The 12,803-nt window shown below is 49.6% G+C and overlaps 1 protein-coding gene across 1 annotated transcript; it reads right to left on the bottom strand.

Annotated features, from left to right (window-relative positions):
• Positions 1-6,671: 6,671 nt before the first annotated feature.
• Positions 6,672-10,887, bottom strand: LOC136639151 (zinc finger protein 420-like). The gene is made up of 3 exons (XM_066613162.1): positions 10,752-10,887; positions 8,981-9,091; positions 6,672-7,756 (listed from the first exon to the last, which is right to left on the bottom strand). Exons 1-3 carry the CDS (start codon positions 10,885-10,887, stop codon positions 6,672-6,674), a joined length of 1,332 nt encoding a protein of 443 aa, XP_066469259.1.
• Positions 10,888-12,803: the final 1,916 nt, after the last annotated feature.

Genomic DNA, 12,803 nt, shown 5'->3' on the forward strand with positions numbered 1-12,803 from the left:
CTTGCAGTCCTTGCTCCTTCCAAGAGTCACAGGTCCACCAAGACCCACATTTCCTGCTGCATTGTCTGCCTCCAGCCAGTTCTCCTGCAGCTGTTCTTTCACAAAGCCCAGTGTCTAGGAGTGACCTTGAGCAGCACACAAGACAGGTGCTGTATCCATTCCAGGTGATGTCCTGCAACTCAGGCGATTAGCTTGGGGCGAAACCCTGATTTGCCAATGCACAGAGCAGGAGGAAGTCAGATGTAATGGGGGCATCTTGGCAGGGCTGTTTTCCAGAACAGTCATGGGTGGAAGTTCAGTTATGTCTCTAAGGGTTCAGCTCTAAGGGCCAATAGTGCTGGAGCTCAGTTTGTAAATGTGCCATAAAGCACATTTGTGGCACTCTTGGAGTAAGAAGTGCTGGCTCTGGGCTAGCACCTGTCAGTGCTGGACCCAGTACTTGGAGGTGCAGAGTTTTGGGGAGAGATATTCTGGGGTGGGGGAGGGCGGAGCAGAGGGAAGAACTGGCCTGGGAGGGGGTGGGACCAGCAAAGGCCTCCTCTGCCAGATCCTAACTTCCATGTTCGGCTGAAAGCCCAAACCAAAGCTTCTCCAATCTCCGCTGGCAAAATAGCCAGCACAGACTTGAGGAAGCTCATTGTGGGATTTGCACCCTTACTCAGGGGAAGAGGACAAACGTCCCATGAGAAGACCTCAGCAGCCTCCATGGGGCCACTGGATGCAGCAATAGCCCTTTAGCTGCACCCAGTGCCACCGTGGTCCTTCAGACTGTGTTTGTCAACCAGTGATACAGGTACCACTGGTGGTACCTGACATAGTGTCTGGTGGTTTGCACAGGACCCCTGGACACCTACTGCCTGGCTCTGAGACCAGCAACGCAACATAGCAAATGGCGGTAGGAGGTTCTGCTTGCCATCACCAGTTACTTCCAGTGATACTTCCAATAGGTGCACCATGTCAAGTGGTAAGGTAGATGACAAACGTTACTGTATAAGTGGAATGGAACCCACCTGCCCCACTGAGACACACACCTGGAATGATGCAGCTGTCTTGACGCAGGCTATGGAAGGGCAGGGCAGAGATTTGGGGCTTCATTTTCTCTGGGTCAGGCTTGGATGCTGGAAAGATCCTTTTAGGTTGCAAACTCCTAGGAAAGAGTTTTATTCCACCTGCCTCTGTACATGCCAGGAGCAAAGAAGCTGAAAACAGTCCAAGCAAGAAGGGAGGATCTGAAGGACATGCAATTAAAAGACAAGGCACTTGAGAAGCCCCCACCCCCTTCCTTTCCAGGGACAGTCCCAGGACTCAAACATGGTTCTCAGGTGTCCCTCCTTCGCCCGGCTCCTCCTGCCACTCTTCCAGCTCTGACACTGCTCCCCCTTTGGCCTTGTCCCTGTCACACACACCCCAGCACAGAAGCAGAGCCGTCTAAGGCAGCCCCAGAGGGTAGCATGCAGCTGGGGGGGGGCAGGAGTGTCACAGTTCCTCTCCAGCCCCCCTTCCCTTCCCTGGCTGGCCTTTGAGCCCAGCTGTCTCTCCCCTCTGGGGCTTCTCTCCCACCCACCCCAGGAGCCTTGGGACCCACTCACTGCCCCAAATGAACCCACCAGGGGAGACTGCCTGCCTGGAGGAGGGAGGCAGAGGAATGGGCGGAGCAGGAACTGGCTTCCCATTCGTTCCTCCTGTTAACCCTCGCGGTGCCTGTGCAGAGGAAGGACTCCTGGCATAGCATCCAGGCTGGAGCCTCCGCTCCCAGGAGGCGCATCTCCTGCAGGGCTCCCCCCCCCCCACGCAGCATCCGATGCGCAGAAGGGCAAGACGGGGGTCTCTGCTGGTCCCCCGCCTGGTGCTTGCAGCGGGGCGGGCGAGGGGCGTCTTGGGGGGGGGCTTCCCATCTCCCTCCTGCCTGGTCTCTCTGCAGCACTGCCAGGCAGGCCTGGAAGACCCTCCGGGCGCCCCTTCCCCCTGCTGTCCTCCCACCTGGCTCCGGTCCTGATGCCGCATCCCATTCCCTGCATCCAGGTCCTTCCCACTTGTGCGCAGCCCCCTCTGGGGATTGTCTTGGGATGCCTCCCAGGCAGGTCCTGGTGGCTTCTGAATGCTGCTGCCCACCTGTTCTCCTGCCTGCTCCTACCTGTGCCCTCCACCGACCAGGGCTGGTTCTACTAGGATGCGGCATCAGGCCCTGGAGGCGCTGCTCTTTCTGTCCCACACCTCCAGCTGCTCAGAGTGGGAAACCTCTGAAGCCTAGAGGTGGGGGCTTCAAGCCTGCTGCCCTGCCACAGGCTTGACTCCCAACCAAAAGCACATCATATGACTGGGACCCACCTGAAAAAAGGTTTCACTTTATCAGACTCAGTGGCTATAATGGTGTTTGGGTTGCACTGCTCCCCACAAGTAGCAGGGGGTCAGTGGTGTAACTAGACCGTGGAGTCCATAAATTTTTGACACCCTCATATGACAAAATTATTTAATTATATCAATATATTATTATATCAATATTATATCAATTGATTGATTGATTAAAATATCAATTAATTAATATTTTTCACATTTTTATATCACCCTTCCTCTAAGGAGCTCAGGGTGGTGTGCATGGTTCTTCCCCTTCTTTTGTCCTCACAACGACTCTGTGAGGTAGGTGAGGCTGAGAGATAGTAATCATTTCAGCCGGGAGTCCTCATCTACCTGCATGGATGGGATGGCTCCAGAGGCAGTCTTGGAATGGGAGCCCAGGTTTACCCAGCACGTAGATCTGGGCTTCAAGTCTGGACGGTAGCCCATGTCTAACCACTTGGAAGCAGCAGCTCCAGAGAGCAGTCTCACAATGGGAGCCCAGGTCACCCAGCAGGTAGATCTGGGCTCCAAGTCCGGGCAGCAGCCCAGGCCTACCCACCTGGTTGACCTGGGCTCTGGAGTTAAGATAGTGCTCATGGTTATCCCCCCAGACAAAGCCCCTGTGTCACCCCCCCCCTCCGAGCGTGTCACCTTACTAATACCTTTTGGTTCCACTCTGTCATAATATATCTCATTGACTCTTCGAATCATCAGTCTCATTGGTCCATCTGAGTTAAGGAAATCTCCTTTTTATTGAAAAAGAGCTGTATTTTTGTTTTCTGGGTTTTGGGCCATAACTTTTGATAGAATGGAGCTATTTCATTCCGGTTTAATTGTATTCTGCTGTAAATTACACATCAAATGGTATATAACAGGGGTGTCCAAACTTTTTGGTAGGAGGGCCACATCATCTCTGTGTCAGGGGCTAGGAAAAAAGTAATTAATTTACATTTCAAATTTGAATAAATTTACATAAATGAATATATTGGAAATGGAACTTATATGAATAAATAAAGGTCTAGCAATAGCTCAAGGCCTATTAAAGCCCTTGCACAAAGCAAGGCCAGCCTTTCTGTCACTGCCACTGCTGCATCACAGACGTGAAACAGTGGAGGGTGCCCTTGTCCCACAGCTCAGGTGAGAGGTTGAACAGTTGTTCTCACACAGAGAACAGTTGCGTCAGGCCAGCATGGGCTCCAGCAAGTCTCTGGGGGGCCAGAGACTCATTGGAGACTGGGGGCTCCCTGCGGGCCAGATTGGGAGTCCCCGAGGGCTGCAATTGGCCCCTGGGAAAGATTGGGAGTCCCCTACAAACAGGGTATATGTCATGAGTTGTATCACCTTAATATTGAGCTATTATGGCTGCAATCTTCATGCAATCTTATGTACTCTTACTCTTCCTGCCACTGAATTCCATGGAACTAGCTTCTGAGTAGACATGCCTGGGATTGCACAGTGAGTAAGTTCCTTTTCACCACCTGGGAGAGTAAGAGATCCAGAGAGGCACTGGTTGCTTCCAATTCTTCACTGGGATTCCCCTCTTTCTCGGCCATCACTGTTGGCATCCTGGCTTTCTCTGCTTCGCCAGACACTGACCACACCTGTCCAAGCCCCTTTTGGCATAATAAGAGCTAGAAACTTGCTTTAGTGTCATGAAAGAAAAGGAAGATTCCAGATCCTCAGTCTGCAAAACTCAAAGTCCAGAATCAACTTCTGTGCCTAACAGGGCTGGCTGTGAGGAAGCTGGCCTTGGAGCCGGATTCAGGCTTGCAACTGACTTACGAGGAGGGCTCAGCTTGCAATTCACTCTCCCAAGTTAGATTTTAGTGGAACTGGAAAAAGAGAGCAACCAAAATGATGAATGGATTGGGACACAAACACACACCCCGTATAAGGAAAGGCTACAACAATTGGGGCTCTTCAGACTAGAAATTAGACGATATGCATATGACAGTGTATGATTGAGACATAGAAAATTATGCATGGGATGAATAGAGGGAAGTTCTTTACTCTTGTACAACACCAGAACCTGGAGGCATCCGCTAAAGCTGAGTGGTGGCAGAGTTAGAACAGACAAAAGAAAATATTTCTTTGCCAGCATGTAATTAACCTGTGGAACTCCTTGCCACAGTATGTGGTGAAGGCATCTGGCACAGATGACAGGGCTAGAACCAGCAGGGCTGGAAATGGAGGGGGAAAGGAGGAGAGCTTTCCTCTGTGGAAAACACCAAACAATTACTTCAGCTAGAACTTGCTTCCTGAGCGAAGGGGACTGCCAATCGGCAGGATTGCAAGACACAGGGTTACACACATCCTCAAGGTTACACAGCCATGTTGCTCCCTTCGCTCAGGAAGCAGGTTCTAGCTGAAGTAATTGTTTGGTGTTTTCCACAGAGGAAAGTTTTCCTCCTTTCCCCCTCCATTTCTTTAATTAAGTGCCAAGACCCTCAACATCAGGGGGGAGAATTTTTACCTCAGAAACTGCTGCTGCAGTTAGAGGATTGCTCAGCTCCTGCCCAGGCACGTTCTGCCCTCAGCTCCTCAGCTGAGGGGGCTTTCTGACTGTGCCGTGGGGCATGGAGGCAGCAGACCTACGAAGTCACAAGGCTGCTGACCCAGTTGCCCTGATGCACCAAGTCCTGGTTGGGACTGTGTTACTCCTTCCTGCCTCTACACAGGGAGGCGGTGGGTTCATGAGCTCACAGGGCTCCTGTTGGCCATGCTCCTTGCTTTGGCACACTGCAAAACGAAGAATGATTAGGAAGTCAGCTATCAGCCATGGCTGGCCTCCTGGGGGGGGGGGAGCTTGCTTTCTGTCGCCCCTGAGGGGAATTTGGAGTCAGGGAATTTTCCCTTATCAGCAAAATTCAATGGGTCTAATGGCTGGCTTCCCAGCTGGGGGAAAACCAGGAAGGCAGTTCGAATTTGCATAGAGTACTTAAACAGTGATTGAGTTAAAGTAATGTAGAAACAATGATTTAGACTTCTTCCTCCCCTAAGGTGTTTGCATAAACAGTGATTGGATTAGGAGACTCTCCTGCATACAGTTCTTAAAATATACAGCAATGTAGGAGACACACAAACAATGATTTACTCTTCCAGACTCCTTGAACCTAGAAAGGTGGATGTTGTAACCTTATGACTTGACCTGATTGTGGCCTGTTTGCAGAGGTTTGGCCTGTATGACATTTTAGTCCATAATAACAACCAGATATAAAATCACAACTAAAAATGCAAAAGGAGATTTTCATGTAACATTACTTCCAGGTAAGTGTGGATAGGATTGGGCTGTTAGTGGCCAGGAGAAACTTCTGGCTCCAACATTGGGATGTCAACACACGCTTTTAGGCCAGATTGGTCATTGTCCCCTTTGAGGGAAATAAACTTTTGGGGGAGGCACTAGATCCCATTCTCATTGAGAACAGGGATAAGAGAAAGGTTTTGCCCACCCACAGTCCTTTCAAGGTCACAAGCAATCTTTTGATGCAGAATTTCATCCATTGCTTGTGGGGAAATATTCACTGCATTTATTTTCTGGCCATTATTATTATTCATTTAAAATCCTGACCTGCTTAGTGACTGATCCACACTTAAAGCATCCTACAGGAGCCCAAGGAAGGGACCATTCTGCCCACAACACAGAGATCTGGTCAAAGAAGTGCATAACCTAGTAAATAAGAAAAGCCCAGCTGGATCACGCCAAAGAGGGTTCATCTAGTCCACCATCCTGTTTTCCAGAGTGGCCCACCACCTGCCTCTGGGAAGCCCCAAAGCAGGGCCCAATCCTGAGCATGCACCACCGGTGCTTTACTGGTGTGAGTGTCGCAAACGTGCCGAAAAGCATGTTCACAGCCCTCAGCACCGGTCCAGTGCCGGTGCTAGCCCAGCACTGGCTGGATCACTGGCAGATCACCAGTGCTTCACTACTTGGCGGTTGCACAGACCACCGTGCGAGAGAGAAGTGAGTGGAGGCATGAGGGGAGGTGGGGAGAAGGCGTTCAGGGGTGGGATTAGGTGAGGGGAGGGGAGGGAGGAGGCATGCCATGGGCCCAACATGGAGGCTCTCAATTCTATAGCAGCCCAAGGGCTGCCACAGAATTGAGTAGCTCCATTACGGGTCTGCTTGCCTTACACGGAGGGGCCGCCACTCCCGCCCGCCTGCACCATCGACACGTGTGCATCCATGAGGGATCTTTCCCTCATGGATCCTTTCATGATTCAGAAGATGCGAGCGGAATAGAAAGCTTTCCCCACAGTCTGAGCATTGAAATGGTTCCTTGTTTGCATGAATCATCCAATGCCTCTTCAAGGATGTCACATCATTAAATTGCCTCCTAGGAGCACTGATAGAGTTTTTCTTCTATGTGGATTCTCCTATGCCTCTTAAAAGAGAATGCGTTACTCAGACTTTTCCCACAGACCGTGCACTGATAGAACTTTTCTTCCTTGTGGATTCTCCAATGCTCAATAAGACTGCCTCGCTGACTAAAGTCTTTCCCACATTCAGAGCACACAAACACTTCCTCTCCTTCCACGCTCACTAAGGTACATTTTGCAATGGTGGCTCTGCTGCCCCCGAGGCTCTCACATTTCTCTGTAGTATTGGTCATTTCATACGCAAGAAGCTGTGTTTCATAAGGGGAGCCTTCTGGATACTGTTGATGCTCATGCTGCTCACTAGTGTGGATTTTCATGTGATTAGTAAAGGACTTTGGCTGTCTGAAGTCTTGCTGACAAATGGCACACTGGTATATTATTTCTCCTAAGGGCATTTGCTTGCGCTTCTGTCTTTTCACATGGATTCTGCTGTGGATAATCAGGGACTGCAGTTTACTGAAGCTTTGATCACAAGCTGAGCATCGATACGGTTTGTCCCCGGGGTGCATCTGCTCGTGATTTAGAAGCTGCAGGAGGTACAAAAAGCTCTGCCCACAGTCTGCGCATTTGTAGGGCTTCTCACCCGTATGGAGCATCCTGTGTCTCTTGAAGGCCGTTCTGTCATTGAAATTCCGTCCACAATCCGTGCACTGGTAGGGTTTCTCACCTGTGTGGACTCTCCAGTGCCTCTTCAAGGAGGCGCTAACGGCAAAACTCTTCTCGCACAGCCTGCACTTAAAGGGCCTCTCTCCTGTGTGGGTTCTCTGATGGCACCGAAGGTGCCCCTGCCTCCTGAAACTCTTCTCACAGTGTGTGCATGCAAATGGTTTCTCCCCTGTGTGGATTACTTTGTGTGCAATAAGTCTGGCCTTGTTCTTAAAGCTCTTCCAACACCCTGAGCACTTATGTGGCTTCTCTAGTGCAAAAGGTTCCTGATGTTCAGTAAGGCTGGGTCTCTGACCAAAGGCTCTCTCACTTTGCAGCCCTTCCTCAACCTTTGCACTGGCCCTGTGCCCCAAGCTTTCAGCAGATGCCTTGTACCCTTCCAAGGAATTAATGATTGGTTTGTCATGTGGGCGACACCTTGGCCACTTCTCAGAGCCTTTTTCCAAAGAGCTACCAAGCGCAGTCTTCGGTTTCACCCTGCTCCACCACATCCCGTATGGGTCTGCTTCTTGGGAACTTTCTGGCTGCTTCTGCTCTCTCACACACATCCACATTTCACCTGCTTGAATAAGCAGAAAATCCAGCCATAAATTCCTTCCCTTTGAGCAGGAAACACGGCCCACAAATGAGTTTAGCACTTGGGGAGGACATGGGCTGAGACTTACAGAGAAGATAACAATTCAGAATATTTATAAATATTACTGAGCCACTGTTCTTCAAGAATGGGGGGAGCTCAAATTTGGGGGTTCCTGAATCCATGCCACCACCACCACATTTTTCACTGTGGCTTCTGGCCAGTCGCTGTCCCCACTGCTGCTAGATGCCGTTTTCCCCAAAGTTCCTTCTTCTGACCTCACTTTGATGGTGTCACAGTGAAGCCAGTTCTAAGTAAGGGCAGAAGAAGGAAGCAATGCTTTCTGTTTGGAGAGGAAGGAACAGAAGGGACCTTGGAACTTGGAAATTTAAGAAAATATTAATCAACAAAACTACCAGCCATTGTAAAAAGGAATTTTTTTTTCATTCTCTCATAGTAGCATTCCAGAAAAGAGCATCAAAAATGCCAAACCAGAGTGCCTGGAGTGGTTGGAGTGCAAGAATAGAACCAAGGTTCAAATCTGCACTTACTCATGGAGCTCAGTGAGTAACCTTGGGCTATTCCTTAACCTGACCTCACTGAGATACTGTGAAAATGGAAAAGATGAAGTGAACCATATGCTGCCCAGAACTGCTTGGAAAAAGGGAAGGATACATGCAGTGGCATAGCTAGAGGGGGTGCAAAGCACTAAGTTTTGCAGGGAACCTCACCGTGGCACGCCTCTTAATGCTCCCAGAGAAATAGCTGTGTGTGTTATTTATGAATTTTGTGATAAAAGGCTAAATGTGCTGTAGCAGAAGGCCATGCTCCAGTAAGTGTGTTAATCTTAACAGTACCGCAAGTCTTTTTGCCATATAAAGCTTGCAGCTCTGGATAAAAACAACTCTCTGCTGGAGTCCCATAATTCTCAGAGCCATTCCCAACAGGACATACATCATACCTATATACATCATACACCAACACACATCAGGAGCCCCATAATTCCCAGGACCATCAGAGCCATACCCAAGAAGCCATCTCTTGAGCTCTGCTCTTCTTCAGAGTTCTGGAAAAACAGGTCTTCTCCTTCTTCCTCCAGGCGAAAGGTGAGATCAGGATTGAGAATTAAAAGCCACTCTAAGAAACAAAAGAAAATGGCACTTTTGAGTAGAGGCAACTGCCCCCTTCAGGCAGCTGATTGATGGTGAACATCAAATTCCCTCCCTCCCTCCCTCACTGATCCATGCCATCATCCACCCCTCACTGTAAGCCCTGGCAAGGGTCATGCTCCAGGAAGGCCTGTCCATCCATCCAAGTGGGCCAGAAGCAAGAGAGTGATCTGAAACAGGCAGACAGAGTTAAGTACCAAGGCAACAAAGAAATTGCACCCCCCCCCCCCACAAGCAAGTGCTGTGACAGGGACTCTATAGGGCAGTGATTTTCAACAGGTGTGCCATGGCACACTGGTGTGTCAAGAAAGGCTCGCAGATCCGATGCGGGAGTCTGGAGCACAGCAACTGAAAATTGCTGAAAAACTCCTCTAGGTTCTGCAACTCTGTTTATAGGGTGACTGTGGGCGCAATCCTAACCCCTTATGTCAGTGCTTTCCAGCACTGGCATAGCGGTGCCAATGGGACATGTGCTGCATCCTGCAGCTGGGTGTCGCTCACGGAGGCCTCCTCAAAGTAAGGGAATGTTTGTTCCCTTACCTCATAGTTGCATTGCCCTTATTTCAGTGCTGGAAAGCACTGACATAAGGGGTTAGGATTGCGCCCTGTGTGTAGTAATGTATTGTCTGGCCCTCTAAGGAGCCAGCAGAGGAAGAAGGACAGACAGTTTGTTACTACAGACAGATGCCCTAGAGCCACAGAACCCGGAAAAGTATCTCAGAAGTGAGAAATGACATCACAGGAAATACATACAGAAGACCATAGAGGCCAGTGTGCCATAAGAAGAAAAATGCTGAAAATCACTGCTATAAGCCCTAGTAAGACAGTCATCTGTAGAGAAGGACAGGCAGGGCTGTCACCTGGGTCCCACAGGTAAGGCACTCCAGCACTTGATGCCCCTCAAGAGTCTCTTGCAGGGAATTGGGCGTATACAGCATCAGTGCTAGGTTCACAGGGGTCCTTGGCTTGGAAGAACGGCAGTAGAGGGCAAAATGATGGCAATGCTAAATAACACTTTGGGCTACTACCACAATGGTATATCTCCACAAGGTTTTGGGGGAAGCAACCCCTTAGCGGGGGTGCCACCTTCAGAGCTGCCATCTGCTTCAAGCCCCATCAGGGGAGTCTCATGTCCCAGGGGGCCCAGAGGAGCTCCCCCAACATGTCTTTTCACCCAAGGTCACAGGAAAGCAAGCGATGGCCCTTCCTGGTGGACAGGAATGGATTCTTGGGGTGGGGTGATGCACAGCCTAGACAGTGCCCTTGAACCAAAGGCCAGCTCCACTACCACACTTTACAAGAAACAGAGCACAGGGATGTGGGTGGTAAGGTGCCCACACCTGGTTAGGGACCCCCCCACCCCTGGCACCTTGTAACAACTGCCTAATATGTCAGGACACAGTCTGAGACATCAGTGTTGTAGAGAGGCCAGTGCAGCAAGCAAGTAAATGCAGGGAAGGGGGGAGTCAAAAGGGGGAGACAACTAATGGATGACAAACACTCCCCCCCTATAATCAGGGAGGACACCCCAGAATTGCAACCCGGTGGTTAAAACGCCCAGAGCTGACCTACAGTACAGCAACAACAAGCACAAAGGAGTCCCTGCTTTGTGCCTGCACAAACCTTACCCAGCAAGATCACATTCCTGTAATTCTCCAGCATGACCTCCCTATACAGGGCTCTCTGAGAGGCATCCAGCAGGCTCCACTCCCCTTCGGAGAAATCCACTGCCACATCTCTAAAGGTCACCAGCTTCTGAAACATGAAACACAACTGTGATCACAGAGAGTCCACCCCTCCGTTTGCTGCACAAGTGTGCAGAGCAGGAAGGAGGCGAGGACTCCACCTGTTCGTTCATAGGTGGTTGGACAAGATCCCTTCATATATCCAGTAGCCTACTAATGACTTTTCAAATAGGCAATTACTACTTCTCAGCTACACAGTGGGCCCTCCTCCTTTGAGTATCCCCAGATGCTGGGCCTGCAAGCTTGTTGGTGGAGCAGAAAGACTTGGAAAGTGAAGACATCTCTGCAATATTAAGAAAGGCTGTGTAGTATATGCATACCTGGGACTGCCTTCCAGGACATCTCCGCCAAGACGCATCTCTTATTTCTTTTACATCTCTCCCGAAAACCCAGACTTCCCATGAAATTTTTGGCCCAACTCTCTACTCTCTGTACTGTACCTAAGCCTATGTAAACAAAATAACAGATATTCTTCCCCCATTTACCCTGCCATCATCCCCCCCCCTTGTGTCTATCTAGAGTTCTATCTAACCATTCTAGACCAGTGGTTCCCAACCTTTACACAAAGGGAAGGGAAACACTGATTACCTGCAGGGCCAGCATAGGGGGTGGAGACTCAGCAGCAATGGCACTTCCAGGTTCGTGCCTCTGTTGCAGTAAAAAAGGGGTTTTCACACATACCCAGCTGCCACTGGGTAAGTGCGAAACCCCCCTTTTTTTACTTCAGCGGTTCTGCAAATCCAGAAGTGCAGTCACTGCTATCCTCCCACATCCGCTGGTCACCACTTCCCTTAAGGGGGAATGCAGTACTTCCAGTTGCCCTGGGGAGTCACAACCCCCCTGGTGGGGAAACACTGATCTAGCCAGTGGTTCTCAAGCTTTTAGTGCCGGGACTCACTTTTTAGAATGAGAATCTGTCGGGACCCACTAGAAGTGACGTCATGACTGGAAGTGACATCATCAAGCAGGAAGAGTTTTAACAATCCTAGGCTGCAATCCTAACCACACTTACCCAGGAGTAAGCCCCATTGGCTTCTATCATTGTTAGAAGAATATACACAGTAGCCTGTTCAAAGTAGAGATCTGTAACATTTCCCCGAATGCAGTCACATGCCCTGGCAGTATCAAGTCTAATGTATTAAAACTAAAATATTGAAATGAATGGGGACCCACTCAAAATGGACTCACAACCCACCTAGTGGGTCCCAACCCACAGTCTGAGAAACACTGATCTAGACTGTAAGCTCTTCACTAGACTGCTTGCTAGTATAATCCTCAATATACCACTTCTTAATTTAAATAGCACCATCCATGTAGATGGAGTTTTATACAGAATGGGAGAGTGGATCCCTGCCCCAAAAGGCTTACAGTCTAGATAGGTACAAGGAAGACAACAGAAGAAGGGGACAGAAATGGAGGCACTGAGAGGCAGAGGGATGCTATTATTTCACAGTGAGACATGTTTAAGCTTAATTACAGTGGAACTGTATTTAAATAGAAGTAAAGTTTTATCCTTGCCCCCACACTCTCAGCTTCTTGAAATAACCAGGTATGAAGCATTCTTACCTTCTTTTCTAGTTTTTCAACACTTGGTTGCCCCACCAGGTCGTCTCCTGAGACCACAGTCTGTCCATTGGTCTCCAGGTCTTCTTCTCTGACCAAGCTCTTCATTTCCAAGGATGGAAGGGCTAGGGACTGCTTGAAGAGAACCAGCTCTAAGATTTGCTCCTTGGTGTATCTCTGGGGTTTCAACCACCTGGAGTGGGGGGGGGGGGCGCGCAAACTTTTTGAAGCCACTCAGCTTACTATAATAACACAATGGCCAGAAATTGGGTGCTTCACATCCAAATAGCTGATTTCTTTATGCCCAACATTCCCAGCCAGAAAGCCACAAAGATCTTTGCTGCAGCCTTCCTTGTTCACTAGCCTGCCAGC

Source organism: Tiliqua scincoides, chromosome 2 (assembly GCF_035046505.1).
Source record: "Tiliqua scincoides isolate rTilSci1 chromosome 2, rTilSci1.hap2, whole genome shotgun sequence".
NCBI classification, from domain to species: Eukaryota; Metazoa; Chordata; class Lepidosauria; order Squamata; family Scincidae; genus Tiliqua; species Tiliqua scincoides.

Bases quoted from the DNA above. Each gene is read 5' to 3' on its own strand.
- LOC136639151 (XM_066613162.1), bottom strand. From the start codon at position 10,887: ATGTTTCAGAAGCTGGTGACCTTTAGAGATGTGGCAGTGGATTTCTCC. The intron at 9,092-10,751 runs GTAAGGTTTGTG...TTTGTTTCTTAG, and splicing joins CAGGAATGTGATCTTGCTGG to AGTGGCTTTTAATTCTCAAT. The intron at 7,757-8,980 runs GTATGGCTCTGA...ATTCCTTGGAAG, and splicing joins CTCAAGAGATGGCTTCTTGG to GGTACAAGGCATCTGCTGAA.